General features: G+C 41.4%; 1 protein-coding gene across 1 annotated transcript in view; it reads right to left on the bottom strand.

Annotated features, from left to right (window-relative positions):
* The window catches only part of CPED1 (cadherin like and PC-esterase domain containing 1), a 225,958-nt gene extending 212,008 nt beyond the window's left edge, over window positions 1-13,950 (bottom strand). Inside the window, exons 1-2 of the mRNA XM_019543955.1 lie at window positions 13,753-13,950; window positions 9,715-9,901 (exon numbers count right to left, since the gene is read on the bottom strand). Of these exons, the coding sequence (XP_019399500.1) occupies window positions 9,715-9,901; window positions 13,753-13,950 (385 nt within the window). The remainder of the gene's footprint in view (window positions 1-9,714; window positions 9,902-13,752) is intronic.
* Between the last annotated feature and the right edge of the window lie 10,278 nt (window positions 13,951-24,228).

The raw sequence follows: 24,228 nt of genomic DNA, 5'->3' as shown, positions 1-24,228 counted from the left end.
TTGGTAAAGCACAGTGTCCTCATACCATTGAAATCCTACTATTACTATTATTGAATAATAGATACTCTCCCTTTTTGGGAAACAAATAGCTGATTTTAAAAAATATACATTTTACAGAAGGTTTTTCTAGTACTTTTAACAATAGTACGAAGTAATGTTTTCAGTGCCCTTAGGTTAAAGAAACAAGAACATGTTCTACAAATAGTAAGAAAAGAATATAAATATTGTTTTAAAGAAAGTGCCTAGTACATTCACATGCACTAACATAATATCACAGCATCCTGTTAGAGAACAACATTTACATGAGTATTTAGGAATTAATCTGTCTCCCAGCCAGGTATCGGGGGTGGAAATCAATTAGTGGCAACCCGGTGAATCCAGAGGGGTGCAGCAGCATGGTCACATCCCACCCTTTGGCTGTGCACCACGTGCTGTGCTCACAGGCATATCAGAAGAGCTTGTGGGGGCACCACATATGGTATGAGCTGTGTGAGCTCACTGGCTGGTTAGTCAGGATGGGGTCTGCCCAGAGTCCCTGCTTGTATGCAGCTCCAGAGCTCACACTGCCACTCTTTGTTCCTCCCCTAAATTCACCAGCAAGAGAAAAGAGGCAAGGGGCAGTCAGCAGTGATGCTCAGCACCAGCTTTCATGGCAGCTCTGGAGCTAAGGGGTTGTGTGCTACCACTACTCATCCTTTCACCTCCTTTCCCCTGCTGCTGAAATGGTATAAATCACGGGAAGGGAGATGATGAGCAAAAAGCAGCAGTGCTCACTCCCTGGGTTCTGAAGCTGCTTGCAAGAAGGGACTCTGATCAGCTTGTGAATCCCTTGCAGGAGTTCTGATGACCAGGGTTCCTAGTTTTCTCTGATAAAACAAAATCCCAAATTGTATGTATATGTATATGTAGCTACAATTATTTACTCTAATCCTGGATACTAGTTATCTCTCAGTCCATCAGCATGTCATCAGCAGGGATCCTGGTTTTCTCTGATTTAAAAAAATACCCCAAATCCAAATTTTTCCATGAATAAAATGAAACACCACTCTCTCTCTCGCTCTGTCTGTCTCTTCGATATCGAGAGACAGACAGAGCGAGAGAGAGAGTGATGTTTCATTTTATTCATGGAAAAATTTGGATTTGGGGTATTTTTTTAAATCAGAGAAAACCAGGATCCCTGCTGATGACATGCTGATGGACTGAGAGATAACTAGTATCCAGGATTAGAGTAAATAATTGCAGCTACATCCCTTTCAGCAGCATGGCACAGGCACAATCAGCTCTCTTCACGATACATGCAACACAGCCAATGAGGATATGGCCCCTATGATCCTGGGTCTGCCCATGGCGGAAATACTCAAATTGACTTCAGTGATAAGCTTCCACTTACTAGTAGTTAGCAAAAATAAATGCTAAAACCATAGTCAAAGTGAGAAAAAGTGCTATTTTAACATATGTTTCTAGTTTATATATTTTCCTCAAAGCTAATAAGGACGTGGAATAAATTAATTAAATCCATCAAGTATGCCATTAACTTAGTAACTCTGAGGTTCATTGAGCCTTTGTTTGTAAAGGCTTTTTTTGTTGAAAAGACAAACAAAAAGGATGCTTTTGAATGTATGTTTTTAATTGTCAAAACTTCACAAAGAGTGAGAGACATGTTTTCTATTAAGAAACTAGCCCATTTTGTACAGTATTGGCTGGACTTTTGTGCTATCAGTTAACCAAATATGCAACTTCAGAAAGAGGAGGAGGTTGTGGATGAGGCCTTCTTTAAACGATAAACAGAAGCTTCCAAACTGTAGAATCTGGTTCTTAAGGGCAAATTAATTATTGGGAAGTAGTCCAGCAAATCTGTGGAGTGGGTTGGGGATAACTTTTTGAAACAGAAGATAAACAGGCCAACTAGGAGGAAGCTCTGTTGACTGGCTGCTTACAAACAGGGTGGAATCAACTGAGAATGTGAAAATGGAAGTCAACTAGGGGGACAGTAACTGTGAAACAGAGTTCAAATCCTAAGGGGATGATGAAATGAGAACAGCAGAATAAAGAAACTGGACTGGATGAAAGTACTATAATGCGGATACATAACTGGTTGGATCGTTGTGCTCAATGAGCAGCTATCAATGTTCAATAACTAGTCAGGTTCACGTAGCAAGTGCGATTCCCTAGGGATCTGTCCTGGATCCGATATTGTTCACCATCTTCATGCGGATGATGGAATCAAATGCATGCTTAGCAAATTTGCTGATGACACCAAGTTGAGTGGAATTGCAGACGTTCTGTAGGGTAGGGCTAGGTTCCAAAATGACATGGACAGACTGGAGAAATGGTCCCCATCACTCAGATTCAGCAAGGACAAGTGTAAAGCCCTGCACTTGGGAGACAAGAACTGCATGCACAAATACAGACTGGGGAATGACTGGCTAGGCTGCAAGGGCCTGAAGATTACAGGGGACCATAAACCAACTATAAACCAACTGTGTACTCTTGTTGCAAAAAAACGCCCAACAGCATACTGGGCTGTAGCAAGAGAAGCGTCACTTGCAAATCCAGGAAAGTGATTCTTCCACTCTATTCATCACTGATGAGGCCTGACCTGGAGTACTATGTCCAGTTTTGGTCTCTATACTTCAAGAAGAATGTGGGAAGATTGGAAAGCATGCAATGCATAACAGCAAAAATGATTAGTGGCTTAAGAAGCCAGATTTATTAGGAAAGGCTGAAAGAACTTACGTTATTAGAGAGAAGACTGAGGGGGATTTGATAACAGTCTTCAGATACCTGAAGTCTGGCTAGAGAGAAGATGGATATAGGTTTAGAATTAGGAACAATGGCCTCCAGTTGCAGCAGGGACAGTTTAATTGCAGATTAGGAAGACTTTTCTGATTATGGGGGTGGTCAAGCACCAGGACAGCTACCTAGAAAAATTATGGAATCTCTGTCCCTGGAAATTTTCAAGGGCAGGTTCGATAGACATTTGCCTGGGATAGTTTAGTCAAGGAGCAAGGGCCATGAGCAAGGGACAGGACTAAATGACCTTGTGAGCTCTTTTCCAGCACTATTTTCTTATTATCCTATGAAAAGCCTCTGCATCAGTCAAGTTTAGAAGATTTTCATTAATTTAGATCATGACAACACAGTAAATTTCTGGCCACCTTCACAGTCATCATTTTACACAATATTTATTAAATGACTGATTTATTTATGACAAAAGAGGTCTTGTGCTTTTATTGGCACACTAGGTCTTCTGGTCATGTTTATCTAACCTTAACATGACAGGGTTGTTTACACTTCTAGAACTGAGTTCAATTTACTTTCATTTTCTCAGAGACTTTCCTATTTATAAAAGCTGAGCTTCTAGTGACCTCTCTATTCCTGACATTTCCTTTACCCTCCACCATGAAAGAAGGAACAAAAACTCAGTGTCTCATTTCTACTCCAAAGAAACTAAACTGCTTCCTTAAGTGGGATGGTCTTTGTAATTGAAAATGGCAACCAGATGTTTACAGAACACACCAGCAGTTTTCTCCCAACCCTTTGGTCTTTATAATTGTTTGCTAAAGTTAGTCTGATTTCATAAAAATTGGCTGGTGGCTGGAAGTTACCGAAGCAGACTGCTGCTGTTCCTAACATTACTATGGACAATTAAAAATATAAATGAGGAGTAAAGTTTCAATTAATTGTGCTCTCTGAATGAAGAGCCAGGTCTGAATTATGGGGCAGCAGAGGGGGGCGGGGGGGAGTGGGGGGGGCTGAGCCCCCCCATAAGAGATGAGAACCCCTCCCGTAAGATTTGAAAATCATAACCTGGGGGGTCTCCGATTTTATTAGGGCATTGTGATGGGAAGCCCAGGTTTTTCTTGCAGACCTCCACCCCCCAAGAGTCAAAGTGTAATTTGAACCCTGATTGAGAGGTACCTTTAATCTTCTTAATCTGATTAAATTATGTTTTGCATTTTACTGGACAAATTTTCATGCTGAAATTGTATCTCTCAGAAACTAGACACACCTTTTTGTAGTGCCAGCAAGGGCTACATATAGTAGTTTCCAACCAGAGCTTTCTTAAAATGGAAAGAAATAAAAGGGAGATCAACAATAATATTGGTAAAAAAATGTTAGAAAAGAAATAATTTCTCATCTGACAGTTTGTGACACATGCACATTTTAAAAGATATATACAACATATACTCTTCATTGAAATATCTCAAATGAATAAATAAAATATGAAACAGATATTGATTTTGGTGACAATTAATATTAATATTAAGAGTTACTGAATCAAGAGGTAAATATCAACCAAAGTGAGGTTGAGATCAATACTTAACTTATGGGACAATAATTCATCAAAAACAAGTCAATATATCTATTGTAACAATCATTTTCACAGCTGGGCTAGAATTTAATCTAATATGGATGTCACTCAAACAAACATAAGCCACGATTCAGAGTACACACCTTGCATTGGTATTCCAAATACAGAAAATGATGCTGTAAAGTCAATACCATAGAAGGGTACTTGATTCTTTTTTAAGGGGTTTCACTGTAACCACATTAATTTCCTTTACATTAGTAAAAACTAATATTATAATTGTACTTAACTATGCCGAATTCAGAAGGGGTACATTTATCTACATGAACAAACTGATAAATAGATATGCAATATTTCTATCAACCCAATGACAAGATGTAATATGGGAATTTTACATTTGATTGCTGAGAGTAAATTATGAACCAGACTCATAAAGGGCCCTAAAGCCAATGTCCCTTTTTGAGCCTGAGGCTGTCTGAGATTTGTGGACCTGAAGATGTCTAATCACCTGTTTGGAGACTGTAACAGGGAACCCCTATCCCTGTTATTAGGAAGATCTGAGAGAGTAGGGAAGCTGGGGCCAGGAAAGGCAACAAGCAGGAGCAGCCCAGGTGGTCTGAGACAAGGACTAAACAGGATAGGCGGCTAATGAAGCAATTAGCTGCACCTGATCTATGGGTGCATATCGAATCACGTGGCCAGAAGGAAACTAGGTTTTGGGATATAAACCCAGTCTCTAACCATACAAGAGGCAGCCTCTGTATGCAGCAGGGCGAGTAGCTCCTGGGAAGCAGGAGCAGCTGGAGATGGACAGGCAACTTGAGACAGGAAGACCAAGTTGTGACTACAGGGTGGAGGAGATCATGAGCAGGGGTGCCTGGCACTGCCCTGATACAGGTGCAAGAAGCTAGCCCCAAGTCAGAAGGGCTGAGACTGGAGACAAAAACCCAAGAAGGGCAGCCACCAAGACAGGGTGAATACCTGGGAGCTGAGGTCTTAAACAGTGGACTAAGGCTGAGGGTGCAGACAGAAAGGGCACCAGGGATGCCATAGCTGAAGCCCTGAGAGGTGCTCAGAAGTCTCTCGGGGCACTCCCTTGAGGGACAGCACAGGCCCCAAGTGGCAAGAAAACAGACCCCAGGCAGGAAAGAAAGCCAGTGAGCTTAGTCCTGGCCCCAGGACTGTCTCCACCAAAAACAAGCAAAATACCATCAAAGTTGTGGCAGGTCTTTCCTCACCAAAGTTGTGGCAAAGTGGAGTGAGAAAAGAGCTGGCAGACAGATCGGACCATGGGGGGCGGGCAGGTGCTAGGGTGGCAGGCCTCCTCCCAACCTTCCCTCCAAAGGTAACATAGAGACACACAACTAAGAAAGCAAGAAAGTAGTTATATAAGAGGGCTGCCATCAAGCTGGTTGTGCATGGCTACTGTTCTGAGGACAGACAATCTGACTTGGGGAACAAATGTATGCAGTTTTTAGTTTTATGGGGTAAGACTGAAGAAGAGGGTATGGAAATGGAATTGATAATGGGGTTATTAGGCAGCAGAAGGCTGGGAACAAATTAAATTTTGGACTGTGAAAAATAATTTAAGTCACATGAACTAGTAAGTAATGCAGACCATTTTTGAAAGAGGCCCTTGTTAAACTTTTGGCAGCACTTTACTGAGGGTGAGGCCCCATACACCCTGTTAATCTTTACTGGCTCCCAAGCATGTGAGAATTCCCCATGTGGAAGGTGAGAGAAGGAAAGGTTGAGCATGCTGGAAGAGGCCTACTTCTGCATGCTCTTCTTCAGAGCCTGATACAGTCCCTAAAGTGTAACAATCTCCCTTGTTCATCCAGTAACACTTACTGAGCAGCATTCCACTCAGCTGGGGCAGCAAAGGCCTGCAACCAGTGCAGAAAGGGCTGCAACACAAAAAGCTAGATCCCAACAGATTAGCAGCTACCTAACTGAAAGTCAAGTTGGGCAGGGGGGGATGAGAAGGCAAAGCTACACAAGTGTCTACACTTGGCAACCACGTTGAACCAGATCTTGGACATTCCATCCATTATTAACTTCTGCCTCTTCCTCAGGAGTCACAGAAGGTCTTGACACATGGGGCAAGACCAGCATGCATAGCATTAATGTGGTGAATGTAGCCCCTCTGTGCATGTCATGGTTTAGTGTCTACCCAACTCAAGACAGCTGCCGGATGATTTCATGGGCAAATCATGGGGCCAGCCACCACTTTCACAGGCTTATCATGGTGCCCCCTCCACCCCAAACAAGGGGCCCAGGGACCCTGCCCCTCACTGCTGATTGGCAGAGAGAGATGTCTGTTGGGTGGTTCTACCCCTTGTCACTGACTGGTAGAGTGAGACAGGGCCACATGACTGGCAGCCCTCTCAGTCAATCCATGGTGAAGGGCAAGAGCAGCAGCCATCCGCCTGCGTGCCTTTGTGATAGCAGCTCCATTTGTGATGGGCTGTACAGCTAGGAGGACTGCTGGCTCCCACTAGGAAGTCAGCATTTTTTTTAGTAAGTTTCTTTCCCCCCTCCACCCCCCATGGCTTTTGCCGAGACTACCCAATTTTATGATTTCTGCAAAATCCATGAAATTGCAATTTGAGTAGGTCCTTAGTCATGGCTTATTCTGGGCCACGGCAGAGAACAGGCTCAAAGCCATTCAAAGGCAAGAATAAGACAGCAGATCCTTCATTACACAGGCCTACTGGCCATTCCCTTTTCATCAAGATTAAGTTACCAAAAGAGTAAAAGATAAAACAGAACAATCTGACACAGAATTCTTGCCCATCAACCCTCCCCGTTAAAAATCAATGAGGCTTGAAAAAATGTTTCTTCAGAAAACAGATTTTTTTTTTTGTCTAACATTATTTTTCAGTTTTCAGGTTTCCAATGAAAAAATTTTGTTTTCATTCAACTATTTTCTAATTCTCAAAGCTCATAACATTTTGGCTTTTCCAAAGTTTTCCATTAAAATAACACACTTTCCTCTTAGCTTTATATAGTAGCCAAGGGAGCTGGAGTAGTGGCTACAGTCAGGGTAGAAAACTTTTTCACTGGCATTCCAGTATATCAAGCTGCTTAGAAGTTTGATTTGTCCCCAAATTAACTGTCAGCCAGCATAATAATTTTGGAACGTTTTGTAGTGAACTTTTTCCCATATATGACTTCGGCTAAGCTCATTGGCTCACTGCCAGTCTAAACAAAAATCCTTATGAAATTAGTCTGACCTTTGAAAGATACAGAAATAAGACAGTCTTCCAAAACTGAATCTGCACAAAACATAGAAGAATCAGATACAGCCACTAAATTATGACAGACATGGAGGAGCTATTCTCTTTATACATTTTACACTACACTTGTGATCTAGATTTTACACTACAATTGTGATCTATATCTTTTTAATGGTTGCTTCAAGAAGTGTATTTTTATAAATGATAACAGTCTCATTAGGAAAACATTATGACTTAACATAATTTAAAATACCCTTCTCCAAAAAACACTGCATCAAGTACCATGCCATCCAAAACACTAGAAAACATCCCTAACCTACACAAGAAAAATAACTCAAGGCATAGCTTTGTCAGTTATAGGAAAAGATCATCAGCTTGGTATGCAGACATGTTATTTTACTTATCCCTCTGCTCCTCCCCCTCCCCCTTTTTTCTTTTCTTAATATATTCTTAAAGATAGGTATTTTTACTACACTTAGTTAAGTGCATTTTATGATGCCACATGATGAAATTATCAGGGTCTTATTCCATATAAGTGTTATGTAAAGAATAAAGCAAAAATGCAACTAACACATTAAACATTGCAGGTACATCTAGATGTTGATGAAAAAAAGTATAAAACCCTTTTGTTAACCTTTATTTATTACTGGGAAAAACAGTACTGGATTTACTGGCACAGCTTGTAAAAATAAATATGCACAGTAAATCTGGGATGTGAAGTTACACCGACTGCTGGTTAAAAACCTTTGCTATAGAAATCTGATCTGAATTAGTCACCACAGCAGCAGAATTTGGCTCAGTGAATCTTAAGTGAACTTGGGATGCCTGCTCCCTCAAATCAGTGGAGATAAGGGTCTCATGATTCCCAGAAAATGTGGTATTGGCTAGTCTCCAAGCCTCCTTACAGGCTTATCAGTATGGCAGTAACAGAGGCTGCACAAGTATTGTCTTGTTACTCTCAGGTATTGCGCATGTGTGACATGGAGGGAATGGCAAGTTTTTAAACTGAGAAACCAAACTAAAAATAACAATGAAAAATGGGCATTGGTCCATATTCTGTTATATGAGATAATTTGGCAGGAAAATGTGTTCATGATTTATTTCCAGGAAGTCTCTTTTTAAGCATTAAACTTAATATTAGAAATGTTTAAATTGGTCCTGCTGCCTTGAGCAGGGGATTGGACTAGATGATGTCCTAAGGCCCCTTTCAGCCCCATTGTCCTATGATTCCATGAAGTTTCTTGTGTGGTGTAGACTGAACCATGAACAGCACCAAATATACAGAATAGTTATCCAAGTATGAAAATCCACTACTGATTTTGATTAAACAACACCGCAAAACTGAGGTATCTGATAACAGAAGTTATACTCAGGTTTGAATGACATAAATATAATTTTTCTTTAGGAAGAAACAAAATACCATTTTCTTTCACAGAGCCCAGAATTCAGCCAAACTTCCTAGCCATTTCTTCCATTATTTATATAGACTTTCTGTAAAGTTCAACATCACATTAGTCCTTTTCTGGAAGATGCTTCATAGCCTGAGACCAGCACGTCTAAAGATCATCTAGGCTACAGCCCACAACCCTACTCTCCAAGCACAATGCAACTTTCTATCATGAGGGTACAATTCATCCATGAAAGAGTTTCCTCAGACAATCAGCCTGAAACTGTAGAATGAATTCTCATAGGAACCAAACAGTATCACAAACCTTACCACCTTCTGCTGCAAGTACCAGATGCCTTCTTACACACGCACGTCTGTTTAAAAAAACCCAAAAACAAAGCTGTGCCAAAACAAAAAGGACAGCCTGCACACATAATTCTCCACCATGGTGAGAGAAAGAGAGAAGGAAGCATATTAGCCATTAGTCATGGCACTTAATGTCTATTGAAAGAGACTGTGGTAATAGGGGTAGTATAAAAAAAACCTGTCAGAAAAGAAATGATTTGATCTCTAGAACTAGAATGAATAACGGTTTGGTTAAAACACCAAGCAACTGATGGAAGAATTGTTCCCAAGTTGAAAGTTGGATGACTGGGCAGATCCAGACTGGCTTTAAATCTTGAAATCTTAGTCGCATCAGTCTGTAAATCAGTTTCAGTGATGAATGGATTCTGGATTACTGACAAAAATTCCGTAATAATTTCTTTCTTTCTTACCTAAATGGTGATGGTCATGTCCGAGGCCTCCATTGAGTCCCCTGTTTTCATGAACTATAACTACATATCCATGCTGTGCCAGGATGCGCTGGTATAGCTGAAGTTCTCTCTTACTGTGGGAACGTGGAGCGCACAGAACTGCTCTTTTTGTATGGCTTCCAAAGGACTTAAAAATGGAGTCTTCAACCTAACAGAAAGAAAAGAAAACACCCTTAAAACAAGAAACCCTTCACTATTATAAGATATTGCTGCCACTTTTCACAAAACATGCTATTATCTTACTGGGAATTATGGGGGATAGGTCTACATGCAGCCTATGAATTCTGTCTGATACTGGGCCTCAGCATTTGTGTCATACTCCAAATTATCCCTGCTGTTGGCCTTTACCTCCATGTTGGACTGATATTCCACAGGTAATGGCACAGCGGTAACAATGGAAATTCATTAAACTGTGATGGTTCTACATGCCCAGAGCTGACTCCTAAAAAGTCATCCTGCCCTGTGAGCTGGTAACTGCAAAAGAGATTACCTGAAAGGGGACACTGATTCCTGAAGAAGGCTTGGACATGGGGACCATAGGTTATGAGAGAGAGGATCTCTCACTGACTGATCTACTGAGTAAAGACTAGAAATAGATTGTAGGAGTGAAAACAAAATCCACATGCATGAGGCAAATGGCAAAGGAGGGATTCTGGACTCCTTAAAAGAGTCAGATTAAAGTCCAAAGAACACTCCACAGTGGTGAGAAAATGCAGATCCAAGTTTTATTGCTTAGTTGGGCTCTTGCTGTCTAAACTGAACCTGGTTTATCTTCTTTTTTTTTTTTAACTTTTTATATTTGCCTTCATACACTTCAGTTTTCACTTGTCCTTGAAGAGAAAGTGCAAAATTAAGCACATGCTTTCCCAGAGAATAGATACCCTTAAACCAGTGGAGCTCAACCTTCTTATACCCAAGGCACCCCTCAGAAAATGCCAGCATCAGTCTTGGGGTGAGGGAGCTGGACCATGGGGCCACAGTTCTCAGAACAGGGGGAGGAAGAGAGGGGAGGGGGCACAGGGCAGGGAAAGGAACTGACAGACTACCTAGAAACTATAATACAGCACCTGAACTCTACTCATTTTCAAGAAACTTATAACAAACAGTACCCAAAACCTGACTGATTTTCCAGCAGCAAGAGACTTATGAGGGCCACAATTCTGAGAAAAGGGGATGTTGAAGAATACAAAGAGTAAAACTTGATTTTTTTTGTCTTGCATATTTGTCAGCCCCAGAATCTGCAGAATACACAGACCACCAGGCCAGAGAAGCAGAACCAAATACGAGATTAAGCAAATTTTCTCCTGCTGCTCTTTTAACTACCAACATCTGAGGATATACAACTAGCTTAAGCTCCCTGCAGTAAAAGGGTTCTGTACTAATCAGCTGCTGTGGGAAGACGTGGAGGAAAGATGAAAGGTGCCTGAGACTTCTGGACCAATAATTCAGGCACAAGATCTCTCAAAATATAGGAGTCTCTCAAAAGCTCTAGATTTTTTAGCTTCTCAGGTAAGGTGCATGTCCATGTTTGTGCTTTGAACAGGACCAAGCACAGAACCAATGCTTAATTTAAAACAAACAAAAAAACCCTTTATGTTATAATTTATAGTATGTGGAAAGTGAAGTCAACGGGTCAGAGGGAACATGACCAGTGATGGCCCATATGTATTACCCAGTACAATTGATATCAAGTCTGAGAGGCAAAATGGAGAGCCAAACAGGTAGGTGGTGTAGGGAGCAGGATTAACTGAAAAGATAAGCAGGGAGTCCACACAAACGTGGCAGGAGGGGGGAGATTCTAGCTGTAGGTAAGTATTAGCAGCAATCCAGTTCTGCCTTTTTACATAGCCATGATCATGTACACCATGAACTCAGAAACATGGATGGGCAGCAGAGTCAGGTACACATCAGTAGCAAAGCAGGGTGATAGTTTTCTGTGACTCCCTAGAGGTACTCCCTTCCCTACAGAGATTGGTGTCAGCAGCCTTTAGGGGTACCCATCATCCTCCACTAAACCCAAACAGTCTACATACAGAGTCTGTGCTTGATGGAAAGAGAGCAATCTCCACTCACCTCCAAAAACTGGACAACTTTTGAGTCTGGTATTTATTTTTTGAAGAGGCTAATTCTGTGATTACTAATCTTGGGAAAGAATTAGTTTCATAATCTAGAATCAACTCCTGTGGACACTGTCTCCCACACTCCTGATTCGAACTTTCCTGGCTGCAAGTTTCATTCCTCCAACTGACCACAGGTGTCACAGGGCACCACAAAAATAATCAGAGGCTATTAGTTTTCAAGTGACAAGCCATTTTTACACAGCACCTTATTTGGGAAAGAGAAAATATACACATGCTGTGAACTGCATAGGGCAAAAAAAATTAAATTTGCCACGTTGGGAAAAATTAAACATACCTAGAAAGAATGTAGATGTTCTCTTCAGTAAAATAAAGTGACATGTAAAAAAAAAAAATCCTATCTTTGTGAAAAGTATTTACACAGGACTGAAATATAAGTGTTCTATTTCAAGATATAAAATGATCTACACACAAATTACAAGATACCAACAAGCAAAGAAAAAGTTATATTTTTAATATTCAAGTTGTCCTGCAAGTTCCAGTTAAGTAATAAGTTGACAAGTAGAATGCATGTGGGAAATGCTACACAAATGAGGCAGTGGCAGCCTTTAACTAGGCAACATTGAAAGGAGACAGATGTTTTGATGTAAACAAATGACATTTAAGATGCTCCCAGTTGTTTATAACTAGCTTTCAAGTCTTGCTGCAGTCTCTACAGGATGTAGCTTTATATTACACTTGGCATAAGTGTAAAATTCTTTGCAGCAATGAGAAGTATAAACTATTTTCGGTCTCTGATCACTAATGTTTCTGCTGTTACAGAATACATATCCTCCGTGATGAATAAGCATAACTGATGATGAGAGAAATATGCCTAACTACAGAGTCTGTATAGATATATTTACTGAACCTTTAATGGAAGAGTATTTGATAAGTAAGGATAGTCAAACCATTCCAACTGTATGTAGAAAGTTTCAAGAATAAAATAGGAAATTATCAGGTCAAAGGAATTAGGTTACATAACCTTGTAATACAGCCTCCCTTGTCCTTGCAGTATTTTTATAACCTATTACTCCACCAGGAAGACCAGAGTGATCAGTGCTACAATGCCTCATAACACTGCTTCCCACCACTCTCTTTTTCTCCCCCATGTTTTTCCTTTTTTTCCTTTCCATTTTGTTCCCTACTCTCCATGTAGTTGCAGTAGCCTGTAACCCTGTTCTCTCATTTCTCACTTCCCTCTTCCTCCCCCTCCAACCTTAAATACAGCCTTTCCTTTCTCCCATGCCCTGTGCACTGTGTCTATCCTCTCCAACTGCCTTATACTAAGCAATGGTACCATTTCAGCAGAGAGAAGTTTGACTAGTTAGTTATGCCCTAATCTCTCATTTTACTTTCATAATGCAAAAGAGTCTGTTTATGAGGTGCCCCTAGCTGTATATTGATTTTCCATACTACATATGTTGCACCTGCAAACACAACAAGATAAATTAAGGACAGATGGAGGGAGTCTATAGGGTACAAATTGTGAGCTACGTTCAGGATCTGGCTTAGTTCGGAACAACTATTTGTTTTCCTCTTGGTGTCCATTCCTTTCTGATCTAGATGACAGGGAATAGGTCCTCCTCTTTGTCAGACCACCAGGCACATTCCCAGTACTCAACAACATTAAATGCAGTTTTTTTGCACTTATTATTGGAGGCATATTCTAAACAGGTCTTTCACTTGCACTGAGAGAAACTTTTGTTACATTATCCTGCAGCAGCACTAGAGGATTCTCCTGCTATTTTGCTTAAAGCAGACTAACATATTTTCTCCCAAATATCTATGGTCAAGTATATTTCCTTCTTAAACTGGGAGGTACTCCAGGAATGCAACCTTAGTTTCACCTCATCCTTCTCCCCTTACAGCCCAGTCATACCTTCACTAAGCTCCAGGCCACTCTGTTCCTCACCATTTCAGCAGACTCTCCTAGTACTCTTATATCTTCCCTGTCCACAGCTTCAGAACCTTCCCTTTGTGCTCTTATCAGAAAGCCTGTCTCCTCTTTGGAAGTCAGCGCTTCCTTCTCCCAGATACAGATCTCTTCCTCTCTCACTGCCCTCACTCCCTGATCCATCCATCTATCGCAGGGTTACCTGTACAAAAACTGCACTCCATTTTTTGAGGCCCCTATTAATTCACTTCAGGTAACCTACTTAGGGAGGACTTTTTAGGATGATAAGAGTATAGTAAATCTCTGTTATCTGGAATTTAACTAACCAGAATACTTAATTAACAAAAATTTCAGTGGTGGGGTGCACACAGTGCCGCACACTTTGCTGCCTATTGCACCACTCTGAGGGTACCCACACAGGGTATCTGAGTGTGCACGCCCCTCTCCCCTGCTGCAGCAGCCTGAGGCCAGGCTGCCCTGGCATTCGGGGTGGCTGACTATTATGGCATTTTTATCTGTACACTATTTTATTCTTTTAACAGTCTGTTATACTGTAATGTTTTGTACACTAATTCTTTGAAAAACTGTACAAGTATGGAACCATCTTCCTTGAGTGTAACTCTCAGATAACTGGAATTTGAATATAACTGGCACCCCCCATTCCTCACTCATGCTGCATAACACAGATTTTAGTGTACTTAGTAGTGCTTTCACCCACAGAGCACTCAACTCCAAGAGCTTTAAAGAAGAGTAAGTACTTTCTTCTATTACCCAATGTATGTGCTGCTCACACAGATTCAAGCCTGGAGTTTGCAAGTCATAACAGGGATGCTGCCATGCTATCTTTTCATGAGTGGTTTGCCATAGGCGTGCACAGCTGCACAAAGATGTCTGATAAAACGTAAGAAATTTATACAAAGTTGAAAATAAACTAGGGGCATGTGTACATGGTTACTAATATGCTAGGGATCATGGGCTTTCCTATTTCAGTTAAGAATGAAGCAAAAATAAATACAGCTGTATTAAAATGTGCTTTCATTTGTTATATTATGTATAACACTCTCAACAAACCAGGCAAAAATTTTTCCTCACATATTTTCCTCACATACAATATACACTCTTTGCCTGTAAATCAGCTACTCACCAACTGGGCTGCAAGAATTAAGCAGTGAAGCTAGGGTTTTAACTTTGGTTAAGCAGGAAAGGGCGGGTGAGTGAGCTGAAGATTAGGCTCTCTCTGCAGCCATAGGTCTGAAAAAATATCTTTTCTCCTTCATTCTTCCTTTCAAAAACAAAGCTATACAATATATTCGAGGCTGTATGCTGTATGCAAGAAAATGTGAAACATGTTTTGCTAATGCTAAATCACTAGAATTAAATGTACATTTCTTATTTAGATTTATAAAACAAAAGCCTGCCTTCTTGAATGTCTTGACAGTGCACCCAACATTTTACTAACAAATTATTTCCATGCCTAAGTTAATGTTCACTTGAGCTAGGTCAAAGGTGGGCAAAATACGGCCCACGAGTCAGATCTCTCCTACCAAGGGATTCTATCTGGCCTGCAGCAGGTCCCTTGGGCCTGCCTAGGCTCAGGGTGCAGCCCAGGCCATGGTACATGCAGTCAGTCTCACCACCCTGGATACATAGAAGGGTGGAGGCAGCACGTCGACCAGATTCCATTTCCTGGAACCCCCTGCAGTGTCTCCCAGCCCCACAGCCCAGGCACCCCAGCCTTTCCACCTTGCACCCACTGCTGGGAGCACCAGACACAGTAGGCGGAAGAGGCAGTCCCTGCCCATGGAACTGGTGCCCATCATAGGGATGTGCAAAGAACAAATCCCAGCTCTGTCCTGGGCCCGGGCCCTGGCCCTGCACTCTCTGCCCTGTGACCCTGACCCCACCTGCCCATGGCATTCCCAGACACCACACCCCACCTTTCCAAGGCCCCATCACATCCACCCATCTGAGCACACCCTGCCTGCAGGGGTCCTGGCCAGCTTCCATGGAGACTGCCCACCTGTTCCACCCAGTGCCCCTAGCGGTGGGTGCAGGGCAGATGGGCCTAGGTGGGATAGAATCAGTTGCTCCCCACTCCTGCTGCACCAGGCCAGGTCAGCACTTCCCAACCTCCAACAGCTCACCCAAATTCCTAAAGTGGCCCTCCACCCAAAATAACTGCCCACCCCTGAGTTAGATGCTCCTATCTAGAGCTAGAGACAAAAACCTAGAGTTAAAAGTGGTTTTCAGGACTGAAATTGTAGCTACTTTACCAAGATTATCTAACAGACAGCAAAACTGCAGAAAAAAGGTAGTGAAACATCAAACAGGGGATAGGGTTGACATCGGCAGAGTGAAGAGAGGAATCAAATAGATGATAACGAACCATGGAATCAATTGACTCCTTCAGCACTGCCGGAAAGAAATGCCCCTGGGGGGATGTAACAGCATTACTAAATTCAACCCCCCTTTACCTGCACCCAATCTGTTCCTGCCTTAATCCATGCCAGTCTTACTATCATCCTAAACTTTCTCTTATGAGATGTTCCAAGGGAAGGGGCATGCTGGCCAGCAGAACTGACAAAGGAATTCTTTCTCCATCCTAGACTTAAGCAGTAATACATGTGGACTTTTTTTCCTAGATTACAGATTAGCAGGAGTATTTATAATACATTATACTTACAACAAACAAATGAAACACATTATAAGAGAGAGAGAAGAAAGCTCATGGTTATAATAGAGCAATGGGGCAGGTTTCAATTCCTATAATTTTTAAAAACATTTGTCTAACTGGAAGCTAGCCAAGCACATTACCTATTGCCATTAGGAACACCAAACTATTTTTTGATTAGTGTTAAACACTCACCATTACACAAGTCACTTCTGGAAAATAAAGGAAAAAAATTCCAGATCCATATTTTCAAAAAGGAACCTCCCCTACTAATAGCTGCCTCTGGCACAGGGGTTGATAGAAATTAAAGATAACACAGCCATTGGGACACAGAAGAATCACGGCTCTTAAATTCAACAGCGTGACCCAACATTCAGCATAACATGTTCTATAAGCAGCAGCTCAGCACCATTTTTGTCCTCTCTCTCTCTCTTTTTAAATTATATTTTAGTTCTATTACATGAAGAAATTCTTGCCATCTTCCTTTGTAAAAAGTGATTCCATAATTTTTCCAGCACTTTATATAAAATGCATTACATCCCTAACCACCCCGATTTAGTTACCTGCCAGAGTCTTTCAGAATTTCTATTATTATAACAACACTTGTATTTCTGTAGTTATGGCTCTGCCAGTTTTGCTTCTATAAAACCTTTTCTCAGTCATAAAAATTTATTCTACACTGAGACATGGCATAAAAAAGAAGCAGATCTCAAGAGACTAAAATAAGCTGTTCAAATATTTTATCCTATTAGCTTGACATTTTTTTCTATTCTCATATCTTTAATCTGTGGTGGTATTACTCCAGAAAGTAAGTGGAGTTTGAAATATCCAAGATTAATCTTAAAAGTAGAAAAATGTTTTGAAGTCCAACCCACCCACATTAGAACTTCCAGGCTTTTTGTTACCTACTGGTTTACTATAAACAAGGATATCTATATGTACCAAACCAAGGAACACCATCTAAATTGCCAATCATAAGAAGAGAGCAATGTAGATGGGCCCACTGAAATTAATGAGGTTCTATATGGAAATATGTCTTCATTACCCTGTGATTTCTGAGGCAGTTCAAGTTAGCTTTGACATGATGTACTTTCTGTTACAGTTTACAAAGCTATTACACTCTGAGTCAATGACTCCTGCACTGGCTTAACAGGCTGTTACGGAAGATCCAAACAGAGCAGTTACCTTAACAAAAAAAGTTAACTATGACGGAGTCTCATGAACCGTATTCTTTTGAATACGTGATACCCTTAAAAAGAAAATGCAAAATCTTCGGACTCTCGATAATGAAAAAAAAGAACTTGTTTGGGGTTTTTTTTTTTAATTCAAATATAGGCCCAGCTCTTTTCAGAAGAAAGATTTCATTTTTAAGGGTGCATCTTGTACTCAAAGAAATACGGAAACAAAAAGGCCTGGGAAATAAGTTTGTGTGTTCTCAACTAATGTAATGAATTAAAAAAAAAGAAAGGAAGAAGGTGTGGGAGGAAGCATCCTAAATCAATTCTCAAAAAAAAAGAATCCATATTCCCATTCCTTTAAATAAAAAAATTAAGTTTATAATTCAAAGCTGTAAATTATCTCTTTTTATATTAAAAAACATCTACTTTAAAGAATGGCTATGAAGTTCTGAATGACAATGACCTTTTCTCCTGGGCTTTTTGCCATTAGTCACTTTTAAGTTATACATGTATAGAAACACAATAGGTTTTACTAATCTCTGATGCTTTCTTAGCTTACATAACTCCACAGCCATTCCGATGTAAAATATGAAACTCATTCAGCAACCAGCTCATACAACATATAATTACTGTTGTTAAAAAAACCCCAGCTTGCATATTTAAAGTAAAGGAAGAAAAATCAGTCCCTTGGAGTGTTTTGAGATTCCAGGCATATTATGTAACTCCACAGATATTAAGCCATTGTCCATGTCTAACAGGCAAGCAAAAAATACAATTTGAATTTTTGCCACAGAATTTTATTGACTATCATTTCAACTTTACAAATTAAACTCTTTCCTAAAACAGTTCAGGATCCAAAAGCTGGAGATCACCTTTTCAGCAGCCTAATTCTAGTCATTTCAGACTCTTGTGCAAGATTATGGACAAACCTAGCAATCTTCTCCTTTCCACACAGTTGCTCAAGACCTCAAGGGACTGTTTCAGCCACTGGAAATACCTTGAGTTTAGTGGTGTTCTAACCACCCTCTTTTTTGCCCAACATGCTGCTTGTATTAAGCTGGCTTTAGATCCTTTCATATAACAGGAGCAACGCATAAAGGCCATGTTGTGCAAAAGAATCAAGTGCTATGTGGGCAATAGAGAACAGGCTAAATTCCATTAGAAGAGTACCGGGAGAATACTCAATAGACAGCACCTACCACCTCCATGACAGAGGCTCTAAGACAATATTGCAATAGAAAATAAAACAGTACTACTACTACTAATTCAAACTTGTGTATTTTTTTTTAGTTTCTAATGCCCCAGATGTTTAGCCAACAGAACTAGGAAGGTCTTTTATTCTAAATAAGACCTTTATGTATTTGTATGACTTGCCTCATAATGAATAAATGTAATAATGCTAAGTGGTACTACTATTTGATGTTAGTTTTAAATTCACACAATTCCTGTATTACTACAGAGAAATTAATTTCCTGTTTCAGTTTCTGAGGGGGTATTTAAAATGTTCTGATTTATATGCTACTAGATTTTCTACCCAGGAAGGAATGGGTTTTGTATTGAAATGGTTGGAATGTTATTCTACTTCTCATTGTTTCCTAAATAAATACAGAATAGGCAACTAAATTATGGGGCTCTACTTTGATAGTTGGTTTCTGACAACGTCATAAACTGCAAGAGTGAAGCTGAATGTTTTGCACAGTTAGCCAGTCAGTCAGTCACCAGACCTCTGCAATGGAAGCACAGCACTATCCCCCCAAATCCCACTGCTTTGTGATTTAATACAGTTCACGTAACCAAAAGGGCTGTGCGAAGCTTCAGTCACTGATTCGATTTGGAGGAGATTCGGCTGATTTGGCGAATTAATCTCTCCAAATCGAACTGGAAGCCTCTGATTTGATTCAGAAAGATTTGAAGAGATTTGACAATTCAGCCATAGACACAGCTTTATATATTTTTCTACATACCTCGAGGTACCAGGCGCAGCTCATGAATACTGGATGGTGGGGCAGATGGAATGTCCCACAGGAGCACTTCTGGGCCACTATGGGTCCGCTGCAGAGGACGCAGGGGAACCCCCCGGCTTGATAACTGGTGCCTCCTGGGTCTGGGGGGGGCACCCGGGGTCCCCCATGGCAGATCGCAAGTCAGGGAGCATGGGGGGGAGGGGTTCCCCATGCGTTTGGTTGTGGACCCAGAAGTGGACCGGACCCCCTGCACTCCCGTGGGATGCTTCATCTGTCCCACCATCTCAGCGTTCACAAGCCAGACCTGGTACCTTGAGGTACATAGAAAAAAACATATAAAGCTCTGTCTATGGCCAAATTGCTGGTTCTCTGAATCAGAATCGAATATTCAGATTCAGCCAGATTGAATTGGGACAGTGATCTGAATCAGCAAATCAAATCACTGTCCTCGAATCGGGCCAAATCTGAATCTGAATTGAATACTGCCCACTTCACACACGCCTAGTAACCAAGTACCAGAGCTATAACTGAACACACTATGGAACAAATTCCACTAGCTTTAATTCAAAAGTTGTTTTTTGTTTAGATCTTTTTTTGTTAAGAGAAAGATTCCCCATCAACTTATAATACTACATTAAAACTCTAATTGCAGTCCTAAGGAACAAATATTTGGTGCAAGACAAAATTCACTCCGCAAAAATATTTTTCAGACTGCTTCTCAAGGTTCCTTTGTGTACCTTTGTTCACCTACTCTTCACTCCTCTGTATCATGGCATCCATTCAGCTAAGTCTTCCACCTACCCTTCCACCCTGTCCCTGTTCACCCTCAACCCTTTACACTAACTCTATTGGACCCCTCTCCATCTCCAACCAAATTCCTGTTCCTCCCAGTAGCACAAGTCTAAAGGAGACTATCTTCTCCTTCACCACTTTTTTTATAACATTTGCCCCCCACACTGGCCTTCCTTTATCTCCATCCATCCCAGCCACCAGACCTGCTCTTTTGCCATCATTCTTAAACAAATGCCTACCTATTCTCCATCCACCTTTTCTCTTCTCTTGCTGTCTTTGGAACACCCACTCCATCTCTATAAATTCACAGATATATTCACAGATTCATAGATTGTAAGGGGCTGGAAGGAACCTTGCAAGATCATCGGGTCCAGCCCCCCTGCACTAGGCAGGGAAGATCTAAGCTATCCATGACTCTGAGCTATCCGTAACTTCTTCACAGCTCACTCTCTTTAGCTCCTCTCATGGGGCATGTCTACATGAGACGCTACGGTACGGTAGCAATGAGCTCATTGCTATTGTGCAGAAGCATCTAAAAAAGACTGTGTAGGGACAGTACTGTGCAGTAATGCTGGTTACTGTACAGTCATTTAGTACTCGGTTAAGCAAGTACTAAATCACTCCACAGTAACAGCTTCGCAGTCTGCCACTCATGTACATCCAGCCACGGAGATTTGGATGCCTTCATCAGAAACTGCCACTGCAGCTACACTCTCAAGTAGTGCTTTTTCACACTGCCCACTTGGGATCACATTCCTGAATCGGGATCTTGGATTGAAACAAGAGAAACTGGCAGAGAAGCCCCATCTCCTCTCTTTTCTTGGTCACCAACCATCCATCTAACTTTTGCTCATCAACCTTCCTCTCTAGTTTCAACTCTAGGATCTCTCCCTTCTAGTCAATCTCCCACATCCCATCTGCAATTATGTTAACTTCTATATTGATGATCTGTAAGACCCATAGCCCCACAATGTCTTAGCCTCGTCTCATTTGTCCTCAATTCCAGTTCCCATTCCTATTCGCTTGGTCGGTCTTTCTCAAGAAATGCTTTCTCTCCCTCTCTCTGATCTCTCCAATTCCATGTTCCCCGTTTCTCATATCCTGTCTAAACCTACATAAACCTACACATCTCCAAAAACATTGCCAGTGCCCTTCCCCAATTGATTAATTAAAAGATGCCAAACATTATTTAGTCTAGAGAAGAGAGACTGAGAGGGGATTTAACATCAGCCTTCAACTACCTGAAGGGGGGTGTTCAAAACACAATGGAGCTAGACTGTTCTCAGTGGTGAGAAATCACAGAAAAGGAGCAACGGGTCTCAAGTTGCAGCAAGGGAAATTTAAGTTAGATATTAGAAAGAATTTTCTCACTAGGAGGGTAATAAAACACTGTAACAGGTTACCCAGAGAGGAGGTGGAAGCTCTATCCTTGGATGTTTTCAAAATCCAGCTTGACAAAGCTCTGGCTGGGATGATCTAGTTGGGAATAGTTCTGCCTTGATCGGGGGTTGGATGAGATGACCTCCTGAGGTCCCTTCCAACCCTAACTTTCTCTGATTCTATGATTATCTTCAAGCCATTTATGCTAAGCCTACCAAAAATGAATAAAAAGTTTTGCAGCATGTGAAGTAACTACAAGTGGTTACTTTACTGTAACTTGAAAGGGAGTCCCAAGAGTTACAAACCCTCTCATCCCCAGAATCTACAAAAGCCTGATGCTAATTGTTTTTCTGGCTGAATAAAGTAAATGGTAACACCTGCACTACTCCTAAACCAACTAAAGGAGAGTCTACAAGACCACACAAGACACTTCCTTGTTCCAGATGGCTTGGCAGCAGCTATTGTTTAAAAGAGAACATCTCTGGCATTTATTTTTATTTTCCATACAGTTTATGCTTTAATTCTAATCTCGTTGAAGCCCTGGACTGCAAAGTCTGTTAAAAATCACCATCTTCAGGAACACCTTATTCTTTCCAGGGTTTTTGGTTGTAGTCATGTTGGTCTAAGGAAATAGGGAGGCAAGGTTCTTTGAGTAGATGTGATATCTTTTATTAGATCAACTGAGTAGTTATCATATCTACTCAAAGAACCTTGCCTGCCTTATTCTTTCCAGTAAACTCATTTGCTAGAATAGTTTTTAAGACACACTTTAAAGATGAGTTAGTTAAAGCTCAATTTGGGCAGTATCTTGCTGCATTTCTCCAGCAATATAGAAGGATTTAAAATTAAATTATTTTGCATTCCTAACTGCTGTGGGTGGGCATATTCTTGTATAATAAACCTGTGTAAAGTTTCAGCCATAGTAAATTTGTAGTGGGTGCTAGCAGGCCCCCGGTATAATAAATTAGAAATAAATAACTATTACTATATTTCTATTACAAAATTCAACTATCATAATATATTCTAGGTCATTCATTTGTGTTAGTCCTGAAAACCCCACAGAAATACAGTCAATACTTTTGACCTTTCAGACTCTGAATTATAATTAAACAACGCAGTGAGAGGGCTTCCAAATTATTATTTTTATCTTTAGAAACCCAAACTAAATTTAATTTTGAGACGGTTGCCCAATAGTCAGTGATGTCACAGAATTATATTTACAGTCAGGTCAGTTTTATTTGTCCTGAGAGTGCTGGCATAATGGCGATTTAGAAGTTAAATCTCTTTTTGCACTGTTAGCAACACCCTCCAGGGTTTAACAAAAACAAATTCGTACGTTCATGCTAGTGCCAATCACAGATTCCTGAGTAAAAATAACTAAAGCAGTGTGGCTCATTTGAGAAGCTACGTTTTATTACAGCTACCAACCAAAACCAAAAAGTTTCACATTCTAGCATTTGTTTCACATTCTAGCATGTGCAACCTTATCCCAAACCAACAAGAGGCCAGGTAACTTAACAGCTCTGCTCAGGGTCAGACCGATCGCCGTATTTGATGTCAGGAAGGGATTCCACCCCATGGTCAGGTTAGTACAGGCTGTGGTGGCTTTTACCTTCCTCTGTAGTAGGGGGCATGGCCCTCTCTACCCAGGATCTCTTGAACATATTATTAACAGCATTTCATAGAAGCAAGATGTTGGCTTCCCTGGTTCCCTTGCTTTACCTATAGCAGGTTAGGAGGTTCAGAGCCTGTGCTGTGTCAAGGCCAATGGTAGTCTTACGCGGAGTTTCAATGATGGCTGGTATAGGATGGTTTGGAGAGAGATGATCCTGCCTCAGGCAGGAGCTTGGACTAGATCATGGGTGCTCAACCTCTGGCTCGTGGGCCTAATGCAGCTCATGGAGCCATTGCATCTGGACTTTGGGGCTCCACCCGGGTCAGGAAATTTGGCCAACAGGAGTAAATACATCCACCCTCTCCCTTGGCAAATTCCCAAACCCTCCTCCACCCAGCTGGATGGTTTCCACCACACCTGCACCGGGTACCAGACTGGGACCACCGGCCAGATCTGGCCCATGGACAAAGCAGGCACTGCCCATGCGACCCCTGCAATTAGATGATGGCTACAGTAGGTGACCTCTGGAGGTGCCTTCCAGCCCTCCTTGTCTATGGCTAAGGACAACAGCATGTTGTGGGGATAGGACTTCCAGGGAAACAGCGCCCAGACACCTGGGAAAGGTGATGTGCGCCTAGAACTGTGCTTGACTTCTGTTCTTCCACAGAATCCCAGCGGAGGCTGAGGCGGTCCCACAGACCCTTTGACACCAGCAGGGCTACAGCCCTGGTGCCAAGACCCCCTCGCAGATGCCAGTTCGCCGAGTGTCCCGGCCTGGGACCAGAGGCTGCCACCGCAGAGCCCTGCACCCATTCCGAGGGGGGCTGCGAAGCGCAGCGGGGCACCCCTGGCCAGCAGACC

The sequence above is a fragment of the Crocodylus porosus genome, unplaced genomic scaffold (assembly GCF_001723895.1).
Source record: "Crocodylus porosus isolate Cpor-Errol unplaced genomic scaffold, CroPor_comp1, whole genome shotgun sequence".
Taxonomy (NCBI): domain Eukaryota; kingdom Metazoa; phylum Chordata; order Crocodylia; family Crocodylidae; genus Crocodylus; species Crocodylus porosus.
This window is presented reverse-complemented; position numbering and strand designations above follow the sequence as displayed.